Source organism: Osmerus eperlanus, chromosome 7 (assembly GCF_963692335.1).
Source record: "Osmerus eperlanus chromosome 7, fOsmEpe2.1, whole genome shotgun sequence".
In the NCBI taxonomy this organism is placed as follows: domain Eukaryota; kingdom Metazoa; phylum Chordata; class Actinopteri; order Osmeriformes; family Osmeridae; genus Osmerus; species Osmerus eperlanus.
In genome coordinates this window covers 8,522,963-8,547,451 of record NC_085024.1, presented here as the reverse complement: position 1 = coordinate 8,547,451, position 24,489 = coordinate 8,522,963, and the positions used below count along the sequence as shown (strand labels likewise).

General features: G+C 42.3%; 1 protein-coding gene across 1 annotated transcript in view; it reads left to right on the top strand.

Annotated features, from left to right (window-relative positions):
• The window catches only part of LOC134022958 (eukaryotic translation initiation factor 3 subunit H), a 59,161-nt gene extending 34,923 nt beyond the window's left edge, over window positions 1–24,238 (top strand). The window contains exons 3-8 of the mRNA XM_062464715.1: window positions 530–697; window positions 16,320–16,419; window positions 18,226–18,375; window positions 21,729–21,849; window positions 23,590–23,722; window positions 23,901–24,238. Coding sequence (XP_062320699.1) covers window positions 530–697; window positions 16,320–16,419; window positions 18,226–18,375; window positions 21,729–21,849; window positions 23,590–23,722; window positions 23,901–23,998 — 770 coding nt within the window. The 3' untranslated portion in view covers window positions 23,999–24,238. The remainder of the gene's footprint in view (window positions 1–529; window positions 698–16,319; window positions 16,420–18,225; window positions 18,376–21,728; window positions 21,850–23,589; window positions 23,723–23,900) is intronic.
• The last annotated feature ends 251 nt before the right edge of the window (window positions 24,239–24,489 follow it).

Genomic DNA, 24,489 nt, shown 5'->3' with positions numbered 1-24,489 from the left:
GACGGTGTGTCATTCAAATCTGTGCTAAACTTTAATAACAGGCGAGTGAAATGAACAATTTACTATCCATTGGCTAATTAAAGATAATAGTCGCGTAGCGTTAAATTTGGTCGCATCTGCAAGTGATTTGCTCGCATTGTAGAGGGTTGTTAACTTTAATGCAGATTTGAGGTTCAAATTACCCGTCAATCACTCCTTGTCACGTGACAGGGAGTGAAAAACTTGCGCTCAACATTTGAAGAGCTGAGAAGACAGTCATCTCACTTTAACTCACCAGCATGGGCAAAAGGGGAATGGGGGTTGTTGCACATGGAACAAGGACACGACCACGGTCTTCTTTTGCTTCCTTTTCACTGACACTCGTACGTATCTCAGACCGTAAAAATAGGAATGACGATTCAGTTCCTCCAGGGTTATTTATTTACCGACATTAAGGAATTGTCCTTAACCTCTTTCTCTCTCTCTCTTTCGTTTCATCCCCATATCTCACTCTCTCTGTCCCTCCTTCTCCTTCTCTCTGCCCCTCCAGTCCAGTACCAGATGGAGATGATGCGAAGCCTGCGTCACGTCAACATCGACCATCTGCATGTGGGCTGGTACCAGTCCACTTATTATGGCTCGTTTGTCAGCCGTGCCCTGCTCGACTCCCAGTTCAGCTACCAGCATGCCATCGAGGAGTCTGTTGTCCTCATCTACGGTAAGGCCTTGGCTCCACTCTCCCTTGGCCAAACATTGGACAAGCCCGAGCCTGAATACACAAGAACTCACTTACAGTGGGAGCTCAACCCCATTTTACAACAAGGCTCATATTGAATCTGAATGACCCTAGTCATACAGTCTGTCTTGAATGGTTTTAATGGAATCTTAGAGCAGCGCTCCAATCATAAGATGCAACGTAATTGCTATTTGTGATCACACAGCCGTACCTGTTCATATAATGGGATTTATTATTATGATTAGTATTCTGAGTAGTATAGGCAGAAATATTGGAGGTTTTTCATTTATCTCTGTGGAATGGGAACCTTTTACACCTACTGTGTCAAGCAGACCAAATGTAGTTGGTTGCCTAGTTCAGGCTTTGCATAAGTAAGTGCTGGTGTTAAACTCTCTGACAGCAATTACACTTACAACTAGAGAGGGTACAATTTCTTGGGAAATTGTAGGTTGTGCTTGCTTGCAGATGGGTCCATTTATTAACTGCTATTTTTACAACTGATATTTCAGTATATTTTATATAAAATGCCTACTTATTATTTATGAAGATCCATAGATTTAAAAGCATAGCCTACATTTGTTGCTGCTCATGTACAATTCAAAATACAAAAAGTGAAGTGTAGCATGTCCCTGTACTTACTGTAAGTCGCTCTGGATATGGGCGTCTGCTAAAATGACTAAATGTAGAATGAACTTAACTTATATGACTAAAACGTCACCTTAAGTTTTTCCCTTCTACAGTAGTGATATTTTCAGAATCAGAATGGGATTTATTCGCCATGAAAGTTTGCACAGACAAGGAATTTGCTTTGGCAGGAAGGTGCATACAATAAACATATAGGGACCTAAAATTTCAATACATGGACTATCTATACTAAGGGTACATAAACTAGCAGTACTAAGTGGAGTAAGAATTAAATTAAATATACAATAAAATATAAGTTGCTGTAATTTACAATATGAAAATACAAATATTACAAAAAATACAAATGTACAAGATACAATTTTGTAATGCATTGCAAAAAGCAGTGTGTTTTAAGCAGGAAGTCATTAGAGTCCGTGTGGACCCTTGGCCTTGTTGAAGACGCCAACAGTGGAAGGGAAGAAACTGTTTTTATGGCGTGAGGTATTGGTCCTGATGGACCGCAGCCTTCTGCCGGAGGGGAGTGGCTGAAACAGGGAGTGTCCAGGGTGGGAGGAGTCGGCCACAATCTTCCTCGCTCGCCTCAGGGTCCTCGAGGTGTGCAGGTCCTCGAGGGTAGGCAGATTGCAGCCAATCACCTTCTCAGCAGTGTGGATGATACGCTGCAGCCTGCTCTTGTCCTTGGCAGTGGCAGCAGCGTACCAGACGGTGATGGAGGAGGTGAGGATGGACTCAATGATGGCTGAGTAGAAGCCACAATCTTCCTCGCTCGCCTCAGGGTCCTCGAGGTGTGCAGGTCCTCGAGGGTAGGCAGATTGCAGCCAATCACCTTCTCAGCAGTGTGGATGATACGCTGCAGCCTGCTCTTGTCCTTGGCAGTGGCAGCAGCGTACCAGACGGTGATGGAGGAGGTGAGGATGGACTCAATGATGGCTGAGTAGAAGTGCACCATCATTGTCTTTGGCAGGTTGAACTTCTTCAGCTGCCGAAGGAAGTACATCCTCTGTTGTGCTTTCTTGATGAGGGAGCCGATGTTCAGTTCCCACTTGAGGTCCTGGGAGAGGATAGTGCCCAGGAAGCGGAAGGACTCCGCAGTGTTGACTGGGGAGTCACACAGGGTTATGGGGGTGAGTGGGGCTGTGTTCTTCCTGAAGTCCACAACCATCTCCACTGTCTTAAGAGCATTGAGCTCTAAGTTGTTCTGGCTGCACCAGGTCACCAGGTTGGCCGCTTCCCACCTATAATCAGACTCGTCTCCACCAGAGACGAGTCTGATTATAGTCAGATGAGCCCAATAAGGGTGGTGTCGTCCGCAAACTTCAGGAGTTTGACGGACGGATGACTGGAGGTGCAGCTGTTGGTGTACAGGGAGAAGAGCAGAGGAGAAAGGACGCAGCCCTGGGGTGATCCGGTGCTGATGGACCGGGAGTCAGAGACTTGTGTTCCCAGCTTAACGCACTGCTTCCTGCCAGACAGGAAGTCTGTGATCCACCTGCAGGTGGAATCAGGCACGTTCAGCTGGGAGAGCTTGTCCTGAAGCAGGGCGGGGATGATGGTGTTGAAGGCAGAGCTGAAGTCCACAAACAGGATCCTGGCATAGGATGCTGGGGAGTCCAGGTGCTGTAGGGTGAAGTGGAGGGCCATGTTAACTGCATCGTCCACAGACCTGTTGGCTCTGTAGGCAAACTGCAGGGGGTCCAGTAGAGGGTCTGTGATGGATTTAAAGGGGTGATTGACTGGGTTTTTGGGGTATTTCACACTGTTCCTTAAGGTCTCCGAATAGGGTATGTAACATTGGTTGGGCTGAAAATGGCCCGGGTGCTGTTATATGCCCCCTGAAATTTTCCCAGGAAAAAACGCTAGGTTTTCTCCTTTTATGGTATGCTCATGAATATATAGATGAGCTGCGTGCTGATTGGTTGGTTTACAACGAGTGAAGCTGTGGAGCAAAGATGCAACACGGCCAACACTCACTGAAACAATGAAGGTGGAGACTTGAAATAAAAACGTATAAATAAATCTATTGTGTCTACACAACACTATTTTCAACAGATTGACTAGATATCATTTGAAATTATTACGTTAGTTGTTTCCACTTCTGTTGTCGAAGCAAACTGGATCGACTTAGGTGGGTAGAACATTACAGCTTAGCAACCAAACTATATCGTGATTCAACTCAGCTTCAGTTAGCTAGATAAAAAATAACCTGCAAAAGATCTGGACAAACATGCATCGTGAATTGTAGATTTACATGTACAGGTTTTTTATTCAAATGAAAGTCAGGAACATGAAATAACGCGTTAGCCCCATTGCCAATAAACTAAATCATCACACATTAGCTTGCTAACGCAAGAGCATAGGTAAACTAGTTTACATGCCTACTCTAGGCGTTTTCGCTATCTAGCTGTTCTTGCATTCCTTGCAAATCAGCGATAATAAAAAGCAGATGAGCTAGAGCAGGGGTGCTCAATACGTCGACCGCGATCTACCAGTCGATCTCAAAGGTACTCTGGGTAGATCGCATGACATAAAAAAAATTGACGTCAGCCTATCATCCATCCCGTCACTTGACTGATAGACAGGGCAGCCAGTCAGATGACATCTGACTTTTTCTGAGACTTAGGTCACTGCGCATGCACTAATGCAAACGGCGCTAAGTGCAGCAAAACTGACAAGCTAGCTAGCGAGTTACCTCCAATTTTTAGCCCTCGGTTTTTTCTCTTAAACTTACTGTAAGAAAGGGTATAAAAATTAGTGGGGAAGCTGGACCAAGTAAGAAGACAAAAACGTATCACTTTCATACGGGATGGGAGGAGGACTTTTTTTTCACGATGACATTTTCAAAATGCGTTTGCCTCATCTGTCAGTCTAGCATCGCAATACCAAAGAAGGGAAATGTGGAGCGACATTTTCGGACTGTTAATAGAAAATACGACACCGACTTCCCGCCGAAAAGCAAGCTAAGAAAGAGAAAAGTGAAGGAACTTAAATGCCAGTTGTCCGGACAGCTGTCACTTTTCTCACAACATACTTCAAAAGCAAAAGCCACCATCGAAGCATTGTTCCGGGTAAGTCACCTCATCGTTAATAACAAGAAGTCCTTCCAAGACGGAGAGATGGTAAAAGAGGCGTTTGTTGAAGCAGCTCACTCATTGTTCCGAAACTTTAAAAACAAGGCAGAAATATTATCTTCCATCAAAGCTCTCCAGCTGTCAAGATGTACAGTTACACGGCACAGTGAAGCCATGGCCGAGGATTTGACCCAGCAACTTTGGAAGGACATCGCAGATTGCGAGTGTTTCTCACTGCAGTTGGACGAATCTACGGACGTGAGTGACACAGCGCATGTGCATTTTCATTCGTATGGTGTTTACTGAAATCACTGCAAAAGAGGAGCTATTAACAGTACTGCACATGAAAGAACAGACGCGAGGAGAGGACATATTTCAGTAGTTCAAAAACTTTATTGAGAAAACCCAGCTCCCGGTGTACAAATTGGTGTCCATCACTACGGATGGAGCACCCGCAATGGTTGGCCGCTTGAATGGATTTATTGCCAAGTGCAGGCAGGACGATGCTTTCCCGGACTTCCTGAATTACCACTGCATAATCCATCAGCAAGCGTTATGCGCTAAAATGCTCAACATGAAAGAGATCATGGACGTGGCAACGAAGATCGCCTGTTCTATTCGCGCTAGATCTCTCCAAAGACGGCTATTCCGTGAACATCTGGAGAAGGCTGATTGCGAACACTGAGTTGTTGCTACACACTGACGTGAGATGGCTTAGTCGAGGGAAATTCCTGCAAAGATTCCAAGAGCTCTGTCCGGAGATTAAGGAGTTTTTCCGTGTAGCGGGAAATGCAGAATACAAGCAGCTAAATGACGGTCAGTGGCTGTTAGACTTGGCATTTTTAACAGATCTGACAAACATGTTGAATGACCTTAATCTAGAGCTGCAAGGAAAATACAAAACAGTGATCAATATGATCAGCTCAGTTAATGCTTTCAAACGAAAGATGCAACATCTTTCCTCAAAGCTGCAGCGCTGGCAAACTTCCAGAATCTGGCGTCAGAGCTGGAGTTGCAAGGGAAGGCCTGTGTGCAACCTGACAGTGTACGCTACACAGAGCAGATTGACAATTGTCTGTCAGAGTTTCACAAACGCTTTCAAGACATTTCTTTGCTCGAGCCAGTCGCTACATTCATGTGCTATCCTTTTCGGGAAGATTCTGAGGTTGATTCACTCGCATCAAAAATTGCAACACTGTTTCAGCTGAACTCTTCTGAAGTGGAAGATGATTCCATTCAGTGCAAGTCATCAGAGTAAAGTCAGGTAATTACAAAAATGTACATAGTTATTTGTGTTGTGCAATATGGGCTCATGCGGGTATGCAAGGTACATCAACATACATTGTAAAAATAAAATACAAGTTTTGCATTTTTGTAGTAGGTAGATCATTTTGACTTGTTCATTTTATAAGTAGCTCGCATGCTGAAAAAGTGTGAGCACCCCTGAGCTAGAGTCTAGCTAACATTGACTCGACGGGCATCGTAGATGTTTGTCTATAACGTAGCTCTAGTGTAGAAGATCCCTGTGCAAGCAAACAGGATGGACTTAGGTGGGTAACGTTAGCACTAGCTACAGCTTACCAAACAAACTATAGTGATTCAACTCAGTTTCAGTTAGCTCTAGCTATCTTGCTGAAAAATAGATCTGGACAAACATGCATTTTGAATTGTAGATTTACATGACAACACTGGTTATTTATTTGAATGAAACAGTCAGGAACAAGAAATAACGTTAGCCCCATTGCCAATAAACAAAATCATCACAAATTCTACCGATGCTAGATACAGGCAGGATACGTTAGCATTGCTAGTAACTGTTAGCGACAACATCATACAGCTTGCGGTTGTGATCAACCTAAGGTCGGAACAGCACCTCTTTTCAGCAACAGCTTCATAGCAGATCCTGCTTTACATTGTCCCAGGTTTTTGAAAGTGTCCTCGGTGACATGGTCCGAGCAAATTAATACTTTACCGTCGTACTTCATAGGGATATTCCCATAGATAAACATCAGCCATGCCTGTCTAGTGTCTTGTTCTTTGGGAAGATAGTGAAAAGTGTCAGGTTTCCCGGTACAGCCTGGAACACTGCATTTACGGCGCTCCATTTTCAATATCTTGAAAACTTATGAACTTTCTTATTTGTAATTCCTGTGGAAGTACCGAGCAGCGCGCAGTTAGCTAAAAAAGTGTGGAGATCTACGCAACCTCCGTTTATGTTCCTGGACCAGAAAACCAGAGGGTGGGTAAATGTACATTTTGGGGCGTGACAAAGTTGATGCTGCAAGTTGTGACGTCACAACTTCTGTTTCAAAAGCTAGCGTTTGCAAGTTGCAGTTTCAAAAAGTGAAATTTTGATAGGAAAGAGGTTTCAATGGAATTTGAGATTCACTGTATGTCTATTTTACACACCAAACTGTCATTTTTCAACTATGACAAGGTAAAATCGGTTTTGCAAACAATCGCCCCTTTAAGGTGTGCCAGCACCAGGCGCTCGAAAGACTTCATTACCACAGAGGTCAGGGCGACGGGTCTGTAGTCATTATGTCCTGTTGGCCTTGGCTTTTTGGGCACAGGGATGATGGTGGACGACTTGAGACAGGCTTGCACATGGCATGTCTCAAGGGAGGTGTTAAAGATGTAGGTAAACACCGGAGACAGCTGGTCAGCGCAGTGCTTGAGGGTGGCTGGAGAGACAGAGTCCGGCCCAGCTGCTTTGTGGGGATTCTGCCTCTTGAAAATTCTGTTAACTTCACCCTCCTGAATGGAGAGAGTCGTCACTGTAGAGGGGGGGATGTGGGAGGCCTCCTGGCTGGGAAGGGGTAGTTCAGGACTGTCCAATTGTCTTTCAAATCTGCAGTAGAACTCATTCAGGTCGTTGGCCAGGCGGGAGTCGTTAGTGGAGTGGGGGGCGCCGGGCTTGTAGTTGGTAATCTGCCTGAGCCCTCCAGACAGAAGCAGAGTCGTTTGCAGAGAATTGGTGTTTTAGTCTCTCCGAGTACAGTCGTTTAGCCTCCCTCACCGCCTTGCTAAACCTGTTCTTCGACTCCTTGAAACTGTCTCTGTCCCCACTCTTAAACTGGGCCTCTTTTGCTGACCTCAACCTTCTGAGTTTAGCTGTAAACCAGGGTTTGTCGTTGTAGCTCACCCTGGTGCGTGTTGGTATACAGCAGTCCTCACAGAAGCTGATGTATGATGTCACAGCCTCTGTAAGCTCATCCAGACTATTGGTAGCAGTCGTGAACATGTCCCAGTCAGTGCAGTCCAAGCACGCCCTCAGATCCTCCATAGCTTCACTGGTCCACTGTTTCAATGTCCTCACAGCAGGCTTACAGCGCTTTAGCTTCTGCCTGTATGCAGGAATCAGGTGGACCATGGCGTGGTCAGATTGACCACGCCATGGCCACGCCATCAAGCATTTAGCCCACTCATTGCATTCATTCATTAAGAACCACCTTTGAAACAAGCTGAACCCCCTTGAAACAAGCTTTTCTAAGTAACAACGTTCTCACCGGCAGTATTATTAGCTACTGGTAGATGGAATTGCGATTGAAACAGTACCATCTGCTAACTGAAAATATGCCCCCAAAAAACGTAAATAAGCTTGACATTTATTTAAGCGGAAATGGCAAATTCAAAAGACGTTTGCTGGAAGCGATCATTGTCAGTAACAATGCCAAATACGACCATTTGATCTTAGACTAGAGCCCTGCACGGTGGAGAAGCTGACCTCCGTAAATTGTGCTACGAGCAAGCTAGCCTAGCTGCTGTTGCTAGCCAAACTTAAAGGCCATATGGCAGGTTAATTTTTCCAACGAATTTGTACTATTTGCTTGTTGGTTATAAACATTTAAACTGTTATCCATTGTATTTGATGTTGTTGGGTGTCACAAAACGGAATATAATACGGGGCATCTAATCGGAAATGTGTTTACGACGTTGGGGAAAATATTTAATTAGGGATGATCTTGGGGGGATTTCTAGGTGGGACTGGCAAGTTAGCCCATAGCTAGCCCATAGCATAGTCTTCTTTCTAGATAAGTTTACCGCTAGTACTAGTCTACTTATCTGAACTACAGCTAACGACATGATTGTCCGGGACAAGTGGATTTTTTTGTAGGGCAGGGAAATGTACCTGCCCCACTGGACAAGTTTAAACTCAAATAAAATGCCATGTTACTGTACTTGCATTGGCCAGCTTGCAAATACTGAGGATGGCCTACCGAAGTTGAGTTAGCCAATGTCGTTAGCGATGCTAGCTAACGTTAGTTTGCTATCTGTATATAACATTTCACTGTGTCTTGCAGCTGTTTGATTGACTGAAATGTTATGTTCTACTAGCCATTTGCCTACTTTTGCAAGTCACAGTATTTCCAAGTCCTGATAGTGTAACTGAGAAGACACAGTAATTCCTCTTTCAAGTAATAAGTGTTGAGCATTAAATTAGCTGCACGGTCTGTAGAGATATTGGGACGAAGCTGCAATACAGTAGGCTACATAACAGAAAGGGTTTCATTCTGCAGAAATTGTGTAAATGTTTAATGTAACAAATACATTTTTTTTATATCACCTCAATTGTTATCATTTGTATAATATTACAGCTTATCTTCGTTGGTCAAAGGCACAATCTTTACCCGGACGTGACTTTTGTGCATGGAAAAGTGAAATGTAAATGTAGGGCTACTTGTCCAAAGGACAAGTGCCTCAAAAATTTAATGTCAGGCCCTGAATGATCACTGTCACTAGATATAAAGAAAACATTGACTTTCACTCGGTGCTATTCACTGACAGTAAAAAAAAAATGGTATATGTGCACTGCTGTTCTAGACTATCTCCAGAGATCGTTGCTGCGTTGCTAAATGATAGCAACTCACCAGGACACTTCACCAACTCTCCACTCATTCTCCTCGGACCATCCATTTAATTGGCTTTGACGGCCATCAGGTCTCGGCAATTCCTCATTTGCCCTCATGTCTACTTGGTTCGAAATTATACGGATGCGGGCCATCATACACATTAGTGGTTTTTGCCACCTCTTCTTCATCCCAGTCAGTCGCCATAGTTCTAGTACAAGGCTGAGGCTTCTCTCCTCCACAACTCCCCAACATGACGTCATCGCCGATTTGCGCTAATATGCTAATGCTAACACCAAAAACGACAAAAACTGGTCTTTAACACCATTTGGAGTCACAATTTGGAGATATTTTAAATGATATACATATCTTGAGTGCTTCATGTACCCATTAATCAACAGTAGTGTTTAACCTGCCATATGGCCTTTAAGGGGATTGTTTGACTGCGCCGGAAATGAAAAACGTTTCTTTTGACATCAAGGTTAGGCTGTGGCATTGAAGACAGCGACACACCACACAAGCTTGAGTTTAAATACAGTATTTAATGTGACATTACTTACTGTACATGCATTCTTGATTTGCTTAAATGTAACCTACATGTGCTGCTAGTACACCACGGCACAATACTCGCTGTGCAACAGCACATCTATGCACGTTGTATCCATGCGTCGTTGCTAACGTGTGCTGACGTTATGAAGTAGAGTACCCTTTGTTGACAAAAGGCACTTTTTGCCACAAAAACTTAATTTCAACTTAAACCATGCAACGGAACGTAAATAAAAATACAAGCAACACAATCGCAAGCAAGACGAAACTTTTGACATCAACGTTGTCTATTTTTTTTACGTTGCTGACCTCAACCTTCTGAGTTTAGCTGTAAACCAGGGTTTGTCGTTGTAGCTCACCCTGGTGCGTGTTGGTATACAGCAGGCTTTAGTTTATAGATATTCGACAGCGTTGCCACAACGGACCGAATGGCTTCGCTCGCATCTTTCTCCGCCGCCATTACGGAACTACAACACAATCTAGCGCACGACAGCCACTCCCTCTGTTCGCTGATTGGCCGGTAGAAAATTAACCTGAGACATCTGACTTACTTACCTCATGGCCAGACCTAGTACAGAAGCAAAATCAAAATTGGCGGAAGTACGTAGGAGGGCAGAGCCAGGCTAGAAAATTGTGGCAATGCTGGCAAACTAGAAATACTTTTTTAAACTGATTTCGAAGCTCCCCTCCACTCTAAGCGTTTCAGTCAGCACTCTAGGCTCTCACATACACACCCTTGTAAATCTCAGAAACGGTTTGAAAAACTCATGAAACATAATCAGTGATATAAAAAAAAAGTTTAATAGATATCAAAAAGCTGATTTAAAAAAAAAGTTTAGGGTTTGGTCAACATTTTTAAGTTTAAATGGTTGCTGTAGCTGAAAGATTGAGGAAGAAGAAGGATTTGGAAGTTGAAGAAGTTTAAAGATACTGTAAAGTGGACCAGGAAACAAGTTTTAAGTTCGCCACACCACAGAATAATGTGTTATTAACTACCCATCCAAATTCTAATGAAAAAATAACACCGACAAGTATGTTAAATTAGGCTTTGAAATCATGAAAAAATCAGCAGTCTTCTCTGCTTGAGACTGGGGGGGCGTGTCGCCTGAAGGAGCTGAAGCTCCGCCCCTCGCTGCCTAGTGCCTACCTTCGATCCAGATAATGGATGCTATGTCAAGCCGAACAAAACCGTATAGAATTACAATTTATTTGTTCAATGAGTGAAACATACAGATGCATATAAGTGAAATGTTCCCCTGAGCTGTAACAGTAAAAATGGACACCAGAGACAGCAGACAGTGAGCTCTCCAACTAGGCTACTTCTAACACATTAGCTACCATTTCACCAAAATACTATCATTCTACACCGAGTAGCCTAATATCAATTTAGCGGTTTGCACTAACTCATAGCAGAGATACCTCTTGAAAAGTTATCTAGTATAATTATAACAAGCACACAGAACTGAGTGATGAACTGCTGGCGGCGGTGTATGGTCCAGGTGTGACCGGAGGATGAACGGCCGGAGGGGCGATGCTCGGTACGGCTCCGCGCTGCAAGAGAAGCCGTGTGTTGGTGAACCCCGTCTGTCTCTGGTCCATGTTAAAACTGTCCGCCGTGAAATGGTCAGTGCAGAGGCGGCTGTTGGAGTTTATCTGAAGCTTTCCATGAGCGTGGCTCTTCACAAAATCAATCCACCTATTTTTCCTTTCATTATCAATAGGGAACTTAACCTGTTTTTCGTGCAGGCCCGCCCGCGGGCCCGAAACACTGCCCCCTCCTCCCCCAGTTACTACGCACTAAATGTTAATAAATACATTTTTTAGACTACTACACATGTTACACATCATTGGAAAGCTATGATTCTTGTGCTTGTAGATATGTAAACCATTTCAAGATCGAGTCACAACAACAAGTTTAGTCAACGTCTTTGTCCAGTCACCACTTTGTAAACAACACCAAAGCCAAACGTCTCTACTTACCCTCAAAGGTTCAGTGTAGTCCAGGTATGCAAACAACACATCAAAACTTGATCTGCGTACATTCCCAAGGGTTCAAAGTATCTAACCATGTAAAGTAATTCATCCAAATACAATGTTTTAAATTCATGAATAGCCATTACCCTTTGTTTCATTATGCAAGTTAGCCGACGGAAGAAACAACTTGTTCACAAAAGTGTTCTTTTCTCCGGTTATCAACGGAGTATTTACGATATGAAGGCATCAAAATGTCCGTTGAACCCTCCCCTTTCTCGATTGATACCTTGTTTGACCCAATAGGAGCTTCCATGCCCCGTTGACAGCCCACTAAAGCCAACTAGGTCTGTGCGTCCTGCCCCCCCCCCCCCCCCACACTAGTTCTAAACAAATTTCTCGAACTGGCTTTGACGGGCTCTGAAATTAGCTCATTAGCCTTGTAGCTGAGAGCTATCTGAAAATGCTAATACCTCATTTGTATGTCTCTTTGGAGCCTTCAAAATAAAAGTCGATTGCGCAATATGGTTGACAGAATCAGTCTTCTTTGTGCGACAATCCTGGGAATCAGATAAAGCACTCCAATGTGTTCATGCTTCAGTTTTTGTGTTTCAGTAATACTAATTAGGGATTTAGCTATTATATATGATAGTTCTAAGTACCACATTTCATTAGAGATAACAATTATGAAAAATAATCCCTTTTTATCCTAAGTATTTGACCTTGGTTACAAAGGGTCATTTTGGAGTCTCCAAAAGACCCTTTTAGAAAATGCCTGGATGTACTCTTATAAAAACACGTGTCAAATATGAATATATTGTAGTATTATGTTTGACTTTTTGAATTGGGTAAGGCTTCAACCTGTGGTCCAATTTAGTCTTACATTTTACATTTACATTTAGTCATTTAGCAGACGCTCTTATCCAGAGCGACTTACAGTAAGTACAGGGACATTCCCCCCGAGGCAAGTAGGGTGAAGTGCCTTGCCCAAGGACACAACGTCATTTGGCACGGCTGGGAATCGAACTGGCAACCTTCAGATTACTAGCCTGACTCCCTCATTGCTCAGCCATCTGACTCCCTCTTCCAGCTAATACCTACCACCTCTAGGCCTCTTCAGGCCTCTGTTTTCAAAACAAAATCTAGGCAGAAATAGAAACTTTCACTTTCCTTGTGTTCAAGCTTCTATTACTCAACACTAGTAGGACTGACAGGGGACCTGACAACAGGGGAAATAACTTCAGAGTGTCAGCTTTCAAAGGAGACCATTTACATGCATGTACTCCAAATGGTTCAAGAACAGCTTTCAATTTACTTTGGGTATGCTGTTTAGGCGTTTTCAGGCAAATTTAACAGGATTTTGAAAAGGTTAAATGGCGTTGCAGCGCAGCTGGAGTTATTGCATCCAGGGAAGATGCAGTTGCGGGTGGTGGGACACATCCTGAAGCTATCTAGCTAGCTGATGTAGGCTACAATAACAGTACAGCAGGAGGAGCCATTCAGTGATCTGACGTAGATAGGGCGAAATGACGTAGATAGGGCATTTTTTGGCTCCGCCCATTAAAACCTGATCTGAAAACGGAAGAGAAACTGTTCTTCGGTTTAACTCCACATTTCAGTGTGACAAAGTTTTAGCGCTTTGCACATGCTTTCAGGAACTCATTTCACACGTATATAATGTACTTCGAAGCAAAACATGGAATTTACTTTACAGGATCTTTAAAGAAGTTTGAGAGGATTTGAAGAAAAAACTCTATTGGAAAACCATGTTAAAAATATTATGAATATTGATTTATATTAATTCAAGCATAAGAGGTACCAAGCTGAAAAGTCATAGCAGTCATAGCCTGAAACTGCTGAATTTCTTGATAGCTGAACGGTTTTAATAGCTGAAGATTTGAAGTTGCTGAAAGGTGTCAAGGAAGAAATAGAAGAATAAGACTAGAAAGTGCGTTTCCTCCAGAAAATGCGTTGGAATGCTGAAAGATGAATTATTTGTTTTTAAATTGCTGAAAATAGGCTACATAAATGAGAAAATATCCGCAAGCTGAAATGAATTTCAAAAATGTGTGAGTCACACAAAAGAGGCAGTGTGGAAGCTGAACTTTATCATCTAACAAAGCTAAGTGCTTAAATACAATGCGGGAGAATAAGTTTGAACGTTGTGAAGAAATCGAAGAAATAATTGAATTTCAAGAGGCAGTGTGGAAGCTGAACTGCATCATCTAACAAACTAAGGGCTTAAATAGCCTACAATGCGGGAGAAGCTGAAAGCTGAACTGTTAAACAGAAGAAGTAGGCTAGCTAGTCGTAACAAGAATATTAGTTTTAACAGCTGAAATTATAGTTGGGATAGTAATAGCAGTAGCAGATGTAGCTTATCATTGAGTGCGTTTACTCGGCTTTCTTAGTAGGATTCAATGTGTTGATTGAATGAAACATACAGCAGTAGGGTCGATACAGGAAGACACGGCGACACTTTGTTGCAGAAGGATGATGGTGCAAGTTTTGTCCGTGGAGCATACAACGATTAATAAAAAGAATCATGTAGACGCGCTTATTGAGTAATCGCATAACTAATTACACATGTAAACGGAGTAATCGTATAATTGGCATAAACCGACAATTGCTAGTAATCGGGTTTCTCATGGTCAAGTAAACACACTCAGTGGTGTAGTAGAATAAAACAGTTCCATTAGCAATAGTAGTAAAAGAGATATTAGCAGCACCTGCAGAGTCACCTCTTGTAAATTGTATCAGGTTGAAATACTATCAAACTCTGTCTTGTGACTCCACTAATCAGCTAATACCAATCACCTGTGTGAGAGACTGAGTGGTGCGTGTCTGTCGTTGCCACAGTGATGGTGCAGCTATGATTGCTAACGTGCTGAGGGCAGAGAATAACAGAAATGTAGCTAGAATCCACACCTCAAAGAAGTTAACCTAGACGCAAAACTATACGTCCAATCCCAAAAAATACGGATATTTTCCAAGACCCAAGACTCTGCCGAAACCAGAGATGTCCTTTATATGTCTGCGGTCAGAAATACGACTCTACCTGCAGTTTCAAAATCTTGTTCTTTTTGCTTTCTCTGACAATTTTGTCACCAGATTTGCATTGGTCTCTATGGGGCGAGAGTTGGACTTTGTCTCGCTTTCGTGGGGCTCTGAACAAATGTGTAAGTCTGTTGGATTCCACAGACAACTGTCTACGACCAGCACAAAATTAGCTATCTATTGATCCAAAAACGAAGCATGAAGAGCGAAAATTGTGGCAATGCTGGCAAACTAGAAATATTTTTTCAACGACATCCGAAGCTCAGGCCTCCACTGTAAGCGTTTCAGTCTGCACTCTAGGGTTTCACGTACACACCCATGTAAATCTCAGAAACGGCTTGAAAAAGTCATGAAACATAATCAGTGATATTGAAAAAAGTTGAATAGATATCAAAAAGTGGAATTATTTAAAAATAGTTTAGGGTTTTGTCAACATTTTAAAGTTTAAATGGTGGCTCTAGCTGAAAGATTGAGGAAGAAGAAGGATTTGGAAGTTGAAGAAGTTTAAAGAAGTTTGAGAGGATTTGAAAGAACTCCATTGGAAACCCATGTTAAAAATATTATGAATATTGATTTATATTAATTCAAGCATAAGAGGTACAAAGCTGAAAAGTCATAGCACCCATGGCCTGAAACTGCAGATTTTTTTGATAGCTGAACGGTTTTAATAGCAGAAGATTTGAAGGCGCTGAAAGGTGCCACGGAAGAAATAGAAGATAAATAATAATAATAAAAATAAGTTGAATAAAGATTCAAAGAACAATACTTGGAATGCTGAAGCAGCATTCCAACAATAATAATAATATATATGTGAGAGAACAATGGTTGTGCTCGCCGAAGGCGTGAGCACACCCAATTACACACACACACAAACTCAGTGCTCACCTCCAAGTCGGCCTCAGGGTCGTGGTGTCATGTACTCTAATTTCCCTCTGACATAATAGGCAGGAGTGATGTTCCTCGAACCTCCAGACCAGCTCCACAGGCAGGCCTTATTCATCTTTGATGAGAGCTTGCATTAATGTCAATCAATAATGCATACCTAAATGGAAGAAAAAAGCCTCTAAGGAATCGACATTATCACCAATCAAGACCAAGCGGGAGATAATTGATTTTTTTTGTTCCTCCTCGCATGAGTCCAGTGAGTTGCTTTCCAGTCAAGCCTTGTGAAAAGCCTGTTTTCTTCAGTTAGACTGTCGGATAACTTCAGAGTTCACGCAACTGGGAGGCAGACAGGTCAAGGTAAAGTAGAGGAAATAACAGGGTGAACATGGACCGTCCTTCAAATCCTGAGACTCACAATAGCTGAGTCATCAGTTCACTTATTCAAATCGCTTATTTCACCTGTGATTTAATTGGATTACCTTGGGTAAGATCAAGTAAAGTGGGTTTTCATCCTTCCATAACAGGATTCTGATACCCCCCCACACACATACCGCTCTTTTGCTCTTTCTCGCCCCAATGTAGACCCTATCAAAACGGCTCAGGGCTCTTTGTCCCTCAAGGCCTACAGGCTGACACCTAAACTGATGGAGATCTGCAAGGAGAAGGATTTTACACCAGAGGGGTGAGTTGTTGTTGCGATATACACACAAATACTGTATTCTAGAATGTAGCAATGTGCCATAATACTTTTAACAAACGGCTCACACACATTTATAAGAAAAAACTCGAGCCACACAAGATGTGAGATTCTACATTAATTTTAAGGCAACTCAGGCTTGCCTATCCACAGGGGAAACCATCAGTGGCTTTTAGAGAAGCCTGCTGAGGACTATGATTTCAGTCTGTCAGCCGTGTCAAGTAAACAAGTGTACAATGTTTATTCTCATCCTGACCCTAAGGCTGATAGTAATTGCTTTCAAATTGCATCTGCAAATAAAGGGAATTCTCTCTCTCTGACCCTTCCTGCCCTTACCTCCCTCGTTCTTTATTTATAGCTCCGTCTATTTTTTCACCCTCCCCATGTTCTTTCTTTCTGCCGCTCTCTCAGTATCGCTCTCATATTGCTCTCTCTAATGCTGTGTAGAGCCCGCCAGATTTATTGGCAGGCCGATATTAGTCATTTTCCAAACTATCGGTATTGGCATTTACAATGGCCGAGAAATTAATATTTTTAAAAAACGGACGAAACATCCTTCAACCATGTTATGAGTGTTGGTGTTGCATAGTTTGTCCACAGGAGGGCACTCTACAACATCCCTGTTGGCAACACTCATGTTTAGAACGCCACAAACCCTACAACCAGCTGATCCAGCCTGGGTCGGGCAGAGTGTTCGGGAAATCTGTTTGTTTTGTTACGCGTTTCTGGATATATCAGATGTTTTAATCACCAAATACTTGTATCAATATTGGCCTTAAAAATCCTTTATCGGTCAGGCTCTAATGCTGTGTTCACAAAGAAATGGAAGCAAATTATTTGCATGTCGAGATTACATGTAAAGTCAATGCAAACACAGTATCAGTGTTGAAATGTCACTGACGTTTTAGAAGAAAAGGAGGTCAAGAGTATTCTAACTGTCTGTGGGCATCCTCTGCTATACGACACTACTTTGTATTCGTTTATAGTAGTCAATCCGGACATGGTTGACGATGGGGAAAAAATTGTTGGCTCTGAGCGATTTGCGCGAATTAACACAAATGAACGTGAAGCGAAAATTAGCTTAATTTGCACAAATTTGTTTTGCTTTTGGTGTGAACACTGCACAAGTTCAGTTGTTCTGCCATTGATCCCCTGCATGAGCATGAATATCTCCTCTCCTAATTGTTTCAGCTTTTATCGGTGCAGATTTATGCAGTCTGGGGCTGCTTCAGTAATAAGACGGTTGAGTAGACTGGTTGCTACCACCTGCTGCAGAGAATACCCCAAAATTATGAATTTGACATGGTCTAAGGTCTCGTGGGGATAATTCATGTAACACATGCTCTGCATCTTGATTGGGGGGTAGTGATGAATGAAGGGTAACGGAGTCTTAGTTTGTGAAGCTCACTTCTGACCGCCAGCAAACTGTTTCCCCTCCGTCCTAACTGTTGACACAATAAGCCAGTTGTTACCGTTCTGGTATTAGTTGATTGCTGTTTATGCTTTGATGTTTTCTCTAATCTTGATTGTGTGTAACATAACGTAATCTGAATGGGTTGAATATAATGGGATCATAAGATGAGGCCAAAAAGCACACCTTTACATAGGACATGACAGACTGTTCTGATGACCTAATTATCTATCAAAGGACCAAACTTCATTGTCCAAGAATGGATATATTACCCCTATTCTCACTTGTTCACATATGCAGAGTCATAAAAAAACATACTCAACAAACATGTAGCAAAGTAACAATCAAATATTTACCCCCCACGTCTGTCTCCCCATCAGACTGAAGAAGGCCAACATTGGGTTCGAGCACATGTTTGAGGAAGTGCCCATCGTCATCAAGAACTCCCACCTCATCAATGTCCTGATGTGGGAACTGGAGGAGAAGTCCACCGTGGCTGACAAACATGAGCTGCTCAACCTCTCCAGCAGGTCAGTCAACCAGTCCGGCCCAGCCAAACACAACGCAGTCATTTACAAACTGACAGGACTTCCGCTGTGCAAGATGTCTTAGCGCAAGCATACCAGCCCAGCAGTCGAGTGAATGGTTTAGTGTTGTCACAATACCAAAATGTTTACTTCGATACCAATACCAAGTTTAGTATCACGATACTCAATACCGAAACAATACTTGAAACTGAAACGATACTGATTCAATACTCGATACCGAATAGATCAAAAACAGACAGTCCACATGGGTTGATCACATTTTTGACTTAAGACAAAATGATTGATTCTACCAACAGGCCATTTCCACTTAAACGTTACTCCAGTAACCCTTTTTTTGCCAGGGGCATTATGTTAGCTGTGCTATGTTCACTAAATTTACGATGGGAGTGTCTCTTTTAATTGGCCATTCTGTCTGAGCCACCTTAAATGTAGCTCACTCGTAGCTCTACCATGCTATTTAGCTAGTGACTGTTTTAAAATGCACCAAAATGAGTCTGTAGTTTAATATATTTGTCGTTTTGGAACTCACGCTTTCTAATATGCTTGCTTGTCATGCTATTTAAGTTCGCTATAGGTTTTTACTGCATAGCGGCACAATTGTTCTCCCCAAAGTTGTCAGATTGCCTGACTGCAACCTGCCCCCCACACATCCTTTTTTTGTTGAATGTTTTCTTTTGTCTCATTCTCCAATCTGTGACATTTGTCATTGTCATATCCTCCTCAGAGCACCCCTCACCCCCATGGAGCTAGTGTAAGGATTAGTGCTCCGGCCTCCAAGCGACCAAATAATTACACCTTTCTGTATAGAGACATATGTGAACAGAACTTCTTTTTTTCCCACACTGGCCTTTTATTTTCCTGTGGCCCAACTTGCTCTCAGTGAGAGGTACCAGGGACTCCAAGAACTCCGAAAAGAAAGGGAGGCAGAGAAAGGGAGTCGTGACAAAAAAGCACGCCAGCGGAAGGAGGATGAGGGGAGGAGGGTGAAAGTAGCAGCAAATGTTTTCTGTGAAAGGGTTCCATTTGTTCACTTTTACTGTGTAGAACTTGTGTGGTTTCTGGGGGAATTTTGCCATTGTCAGTAGCTCCTTTTCCATTAGCTGCCCTGAGACCACTTAGCAGACCTGCAGGTGTTCATTGGGCCCGTACAGTCGTCATAAAGCCTCTCAAAACAGGAAATTAATAACTGCTTAAATTCCAAGAATTACTTTGACTTTTTTAATGAAAGCAAGTTATAAAAATGTATTTTCGAAATAAAGAACAGTGGGCCTCATTCACCAATATCTTCCTAAGTTATTCCTTAAATTTGTTCTTAAAGTTCCTAAGAAAAATTGACTTGTGATTCATGACGTTCCTAAACAGCAGAATTGTTCGCAGGTGTGGTCTTAGAATGATGAATCCCAATATTTCGTAAGTTGAAAGCTCATGCCCCGTTGCTCCTATTTAGCATAGGTAAACGCCCCGTTAATTCCCATAAAAGGGCGTGAGATGGCAGGGCCATGTGCACACTGGCGGTGGAGGCCTCGACAAAAGACAGAAAAACACAAAGAAGCTCGCGACAAACGACAACATTTGTTGGTTTGTTGTAACTGTCTTAAAATTATTTTACTCGCTGTGACATATATTATTGTTGCTTGCTTTTTTCCACAGGTACACTCTTGCACTTTTGTGGTTCTTGCTGTTTAATTGTAACTTGTCTAACTACATGCTCTTATTGTTCTTCCCTCTGGGAGTTATTTGGTTTTCACAATGTATGCTTCATGTTTGGCTACCTGCAATGTTTGGGGCTATCTCGTTGTTATGATCAGTGACCTATGCACTTTTGTTAAACTCTCTCTTGGAAGTCGCTTTGGATAAAAGCGTCTGCTAAATGCATAAATGTAAAACGTAAATGTAAATCATATTTAATAGCGTCAGCGGTGGATACAAAGCAGTAAATAAAACCGATGCATGGAATGCAATTACTCATGCAGTGAACGCTGTATCTGGAGAAGGGCGCAGAACTGATGAAGTGAAAAAGAAATGGTTTAACTTTAATCTGAATTCTGAAGCAAAAAAACATATTTCAAAACATAGCCTAGAAGACAGTTGACTGTTACAAATATCCATGAGGACTGCTCTTGGTAGCTTAAAGCGTCCCAACCGTTACTCGTCATTATGCAAATAAATAAGATGGCAAGGTTCCCTGTTAACATAATTGATGTGAATTGAAGGCAAAGCAAGGCTAGTTTATTTATATATGCCTAGCACAATTCATGCACAATGGCAATTCAAAGTGCTTTACAAATGAGCTTAAGTGTAGTGTATAAAAACAAACAAACATATAATTATGTGTAAAATAATGAAAATTATTAGTTGCAAAAAGGAGAGAAATATTCGATTTTAAATTAGAACGGACGAAAACGGTATAACTACTTATTTTGCGCAAACATGTCAGCTCTCAATTATGTGTAAGAGTGCTCTTGGGTATGCGTGAATTCTGTTCTTACCTAAGAACAAATCCCAAATAAGAAAACATTGATGAATGCCAGAATCTTCGTGAAAAACTGCGTAAGTGGGATTTAAGAAAAAATAAGTTTCTAAGAACATTTGGTGAATGAGGCCCATTGAACAGATTCATGGCTGCATTTTAAGAAACTCCGTTCGCATGTTTAGATAGAAAATATGTAACCCAAACATTTTCCCAAGCAACAGAAATGGAACAGAAATAAAAACAAAATTGTTAGAGTTTTGCTTTCTCTGCAGAAATGAAAGTAGCAAAAGAAAAAAGCCTAAACTCCGATCCACTGCTCATCTGTTAAAAGACACGATGGGACTGCAATCGATACAGCTTTCAGGGGTACATCCCATGTCTTCTCAGAGAACTGGAAAGTTATGATAGTTTGAGCAGGAGGCCATGCAAGCCAGTACGTGACCAGTGTCTTGAGATGCCTTGATGGTTTGTAAAGGTAGAGCAGTAGAAAAGAAGTCGATGCCAGGCAATCTGGTGCTCTCTCCCGGTGTTCAGTGGTGTTACCTAATTGCCAATCTGACTGCATTGCCGCTAATTGATATGCAACTCGTGAACCTATGAGTTGGTGTCAAATTTGCCCGAGGTACAAGTGCCTTGGGAGTGTTACTATTGGTGTGGAAGCCACCTCTCTTATGCCTGTGAAAAAATACTGAACCACGTGTAACGCTCCAAACATCACTTTCTTACACAGTATGTGTTTGATAGTAGAATAGCAAGCATGAGTTTTTAACAAAGAAGAGTGCAGCTTGGTTTACAGGAGTTCTGAGTTTGATTGGGAAGGCTGTGGGTAGAAAAAGCAACGTGTGTTGTGATGTAATTGCAGCAACCACTTGGAGAAGAGCCTGCAGCTTCTGATGGACAGAGTGGATGACATGAGCCAGGACATAGTCAAGTACAATACCTACAGTCGCAACCTCAGCAAACAGCAGCAGCAGAAACACCAGGTAACACTCGTGCATGCACAAACACACACTCAAACATTTTAAATGGCTTCATCTGTCATGGATGCCCACAGAATGTTGACTGACTAGCCAATACAGTTGTCAGAAGAATAACCAGTGTTCACCTCCAGGTGAACACCGGGAGGATTTTTGAAAGGAAATAAAACGCATTAGTCGTAGAAGTAAAAGAGTCATGGGAGTCATTGTTGCATGAAGAAACGCTTGGTCAATCTGTTTATGGTCTAATCACAGAGAACCTTCCAGAACACCACTTCTTGCTAACACCTCACTTCTCCCTCCGCACAATCCCTGCCTAGCCATTAACACCATCTCCCTGGTTACCTTCATGATCCATCATGTTTCCTTGACCCCCACACACACACACTTTATCTCTTTCTATTTCTTCTGCCCTTTGTCCAATCTCTTCCCATCTACTACAGGGCCTGCATGTTGATCAGATGGAAAAAAGGGAACTTGTTCATTGTCATCATTTATATTGAGGTATTATCGTACCGTGAGATTTGTATATCGCTACATCCCTACTAAGGGGTGTTTTCTATTTTTATATTAACGTTTGTATTTTTTCCTTTGTGCTATGCAATGCTGTAAAATAGTCTTGCATTTTCTGTGTCGCATTCTCATAAAATGACACGACAACTGACCGAGTAGACTAAAATGTTCCAGTCGCTAGATAAGGCATTTCCATGCCTTAAGAAACCGACCAAGGAGGCTAAATTGTCGGAATAATGCCCATGTCTGTGATGCGCGCGCTGGTAATTTTCATGTCGTAGTTGATTTGGTGTTGAGTTGTGTGCAGGTAGTTTTGACATCAGTAAACACATTGATTACAGTAACAAAATTCACTGATCTATACTGAAAGTATCCACTTTATATTGTCGTTCTGTTAGCTAGCCAGAATTTAATCCAGTATAGGCTACCCTTTAAAAGCAGCACTGCAAACTAATTGTAGCTAGGGTTGGCACCCGTGCCAAGATTGTTCTCTTTTTTGAGCGACAGTCCGAGAAACACTATTCAATCCCGGGACGTGGATTGTCAAAATGTTTTTCAAAATTTGATTTTCATAGTTTCAAATAAAACCTAATTTGGAATGTCCTTCTACTGCTATTCTATTTTCTTCCTGGTGGTGGGTTTTGTGTCCGTAAACTGGTAAAACACAGCGACGATTGGCCATGTGTGTACTTTTTTTTGGGATGGGTAGCAGAAATACAAAAGCTTACTTACCATCCACCGAAACACCCCCTGAAAATGTCGAAAAGCTAATCCAAACAACATCAATCTCGGCACTGCACTCTGTTGGATTATAAAAGGGACACCTGCAAAAAATGTACTTTGCTGAGTTCCCAGTTCTCGAGGTACTCGTTGGAAACTAAACCATTCTAATACGTACACAGATACAGATTCCTGGCATTATTAGAGATAGAACCCTTCAGGTTCCCGCCATCTCCTGCCTCTGCCTCTCTTCCTCCTCTATCTTCCTAAATTAACAGGGCTTTTAGGATATCCAGGGACAAAGCACATCATTGATTTACTGGCTGTCAACCACACACAAATCACGTCATTCCTGTCACACATAACTCCTGTCTCCATCTACCTCTTCATCTCTTCCTCTTCATTTCACCCCACACACACACACACTACTATCCTCCCACCTCTTTATTGTCAACTCATCTTCTTCCACCTCTCCCTTTCGTCTCACCTCTGCCGTCTCCTCCTCCCCCCCAGTATGTCCAGAGGCGCCAGCAGGAGAACACCCAGCGGCAGAGCAGAGGGGAACCCCCCTTGCCCGAGGAAGACATCAGCAAGATGTTCAAGCCTCCTCAGCCCCCTCCACGCATGGACACCCTTCTCATCGCAGGTAAACACACACACGCCCTTCCAAGTCCGGTGAAAGTGACCTTTGGTTCAGTAATTATCTCACCATTATGTTCAAATTACATTCTTATAAAAGGTTATTGATGTTTCCCCTCAACCCCCTCCTGACACTTCCCTTTCTTCTGACAACCCACTTATTGTGTGGCGTGCATCCCCAACAGGGCAAATTAACAATTACTGCCAGAATGTGAAGGAATTCACCTCTCAGAACCTTGGGAAGCTCTTCATGGCTGAAGCTTTGCAAGGCCACAACAGCTAGAACAGAGATGAAGAGAGAGGCTCCAGAGATGCTCACCCGCCCTTCCACAAGAAGCCCCATCATTGGATAATTGCCGTGCCAGATCTGTTAACAACAAACCAGTGACCAAACAGCATATTGACAGCATATTGACCAAACAGCATATTTTGAAATTGTTTATACCAATTGAAGCATTTGCTGCTGATCCTCACAGAAATACTTTTATGTAATTCCAATTAAAAAACATTGCATCTCCTTTTATTTTGCCTGCATTGCTTTTACCCTGGGTAGCAGGTGGTGATTACCTATTAATAGCCAGTTACCCTGGACTTCATAAAAATAGTTGTCTCATCATTTAAAACTATTGTAACATATTGAGTGATATCCCAACTTCCTCCACTAAAATGAGCCTGTCAGCATTGTGTTTAATCAAGAAATAATTGTTTGCTACATTTGCAGTCCACTCTTTTATAATATTCCAAGGCGTTGTTTAACAATGTCAGCGGCTGCGG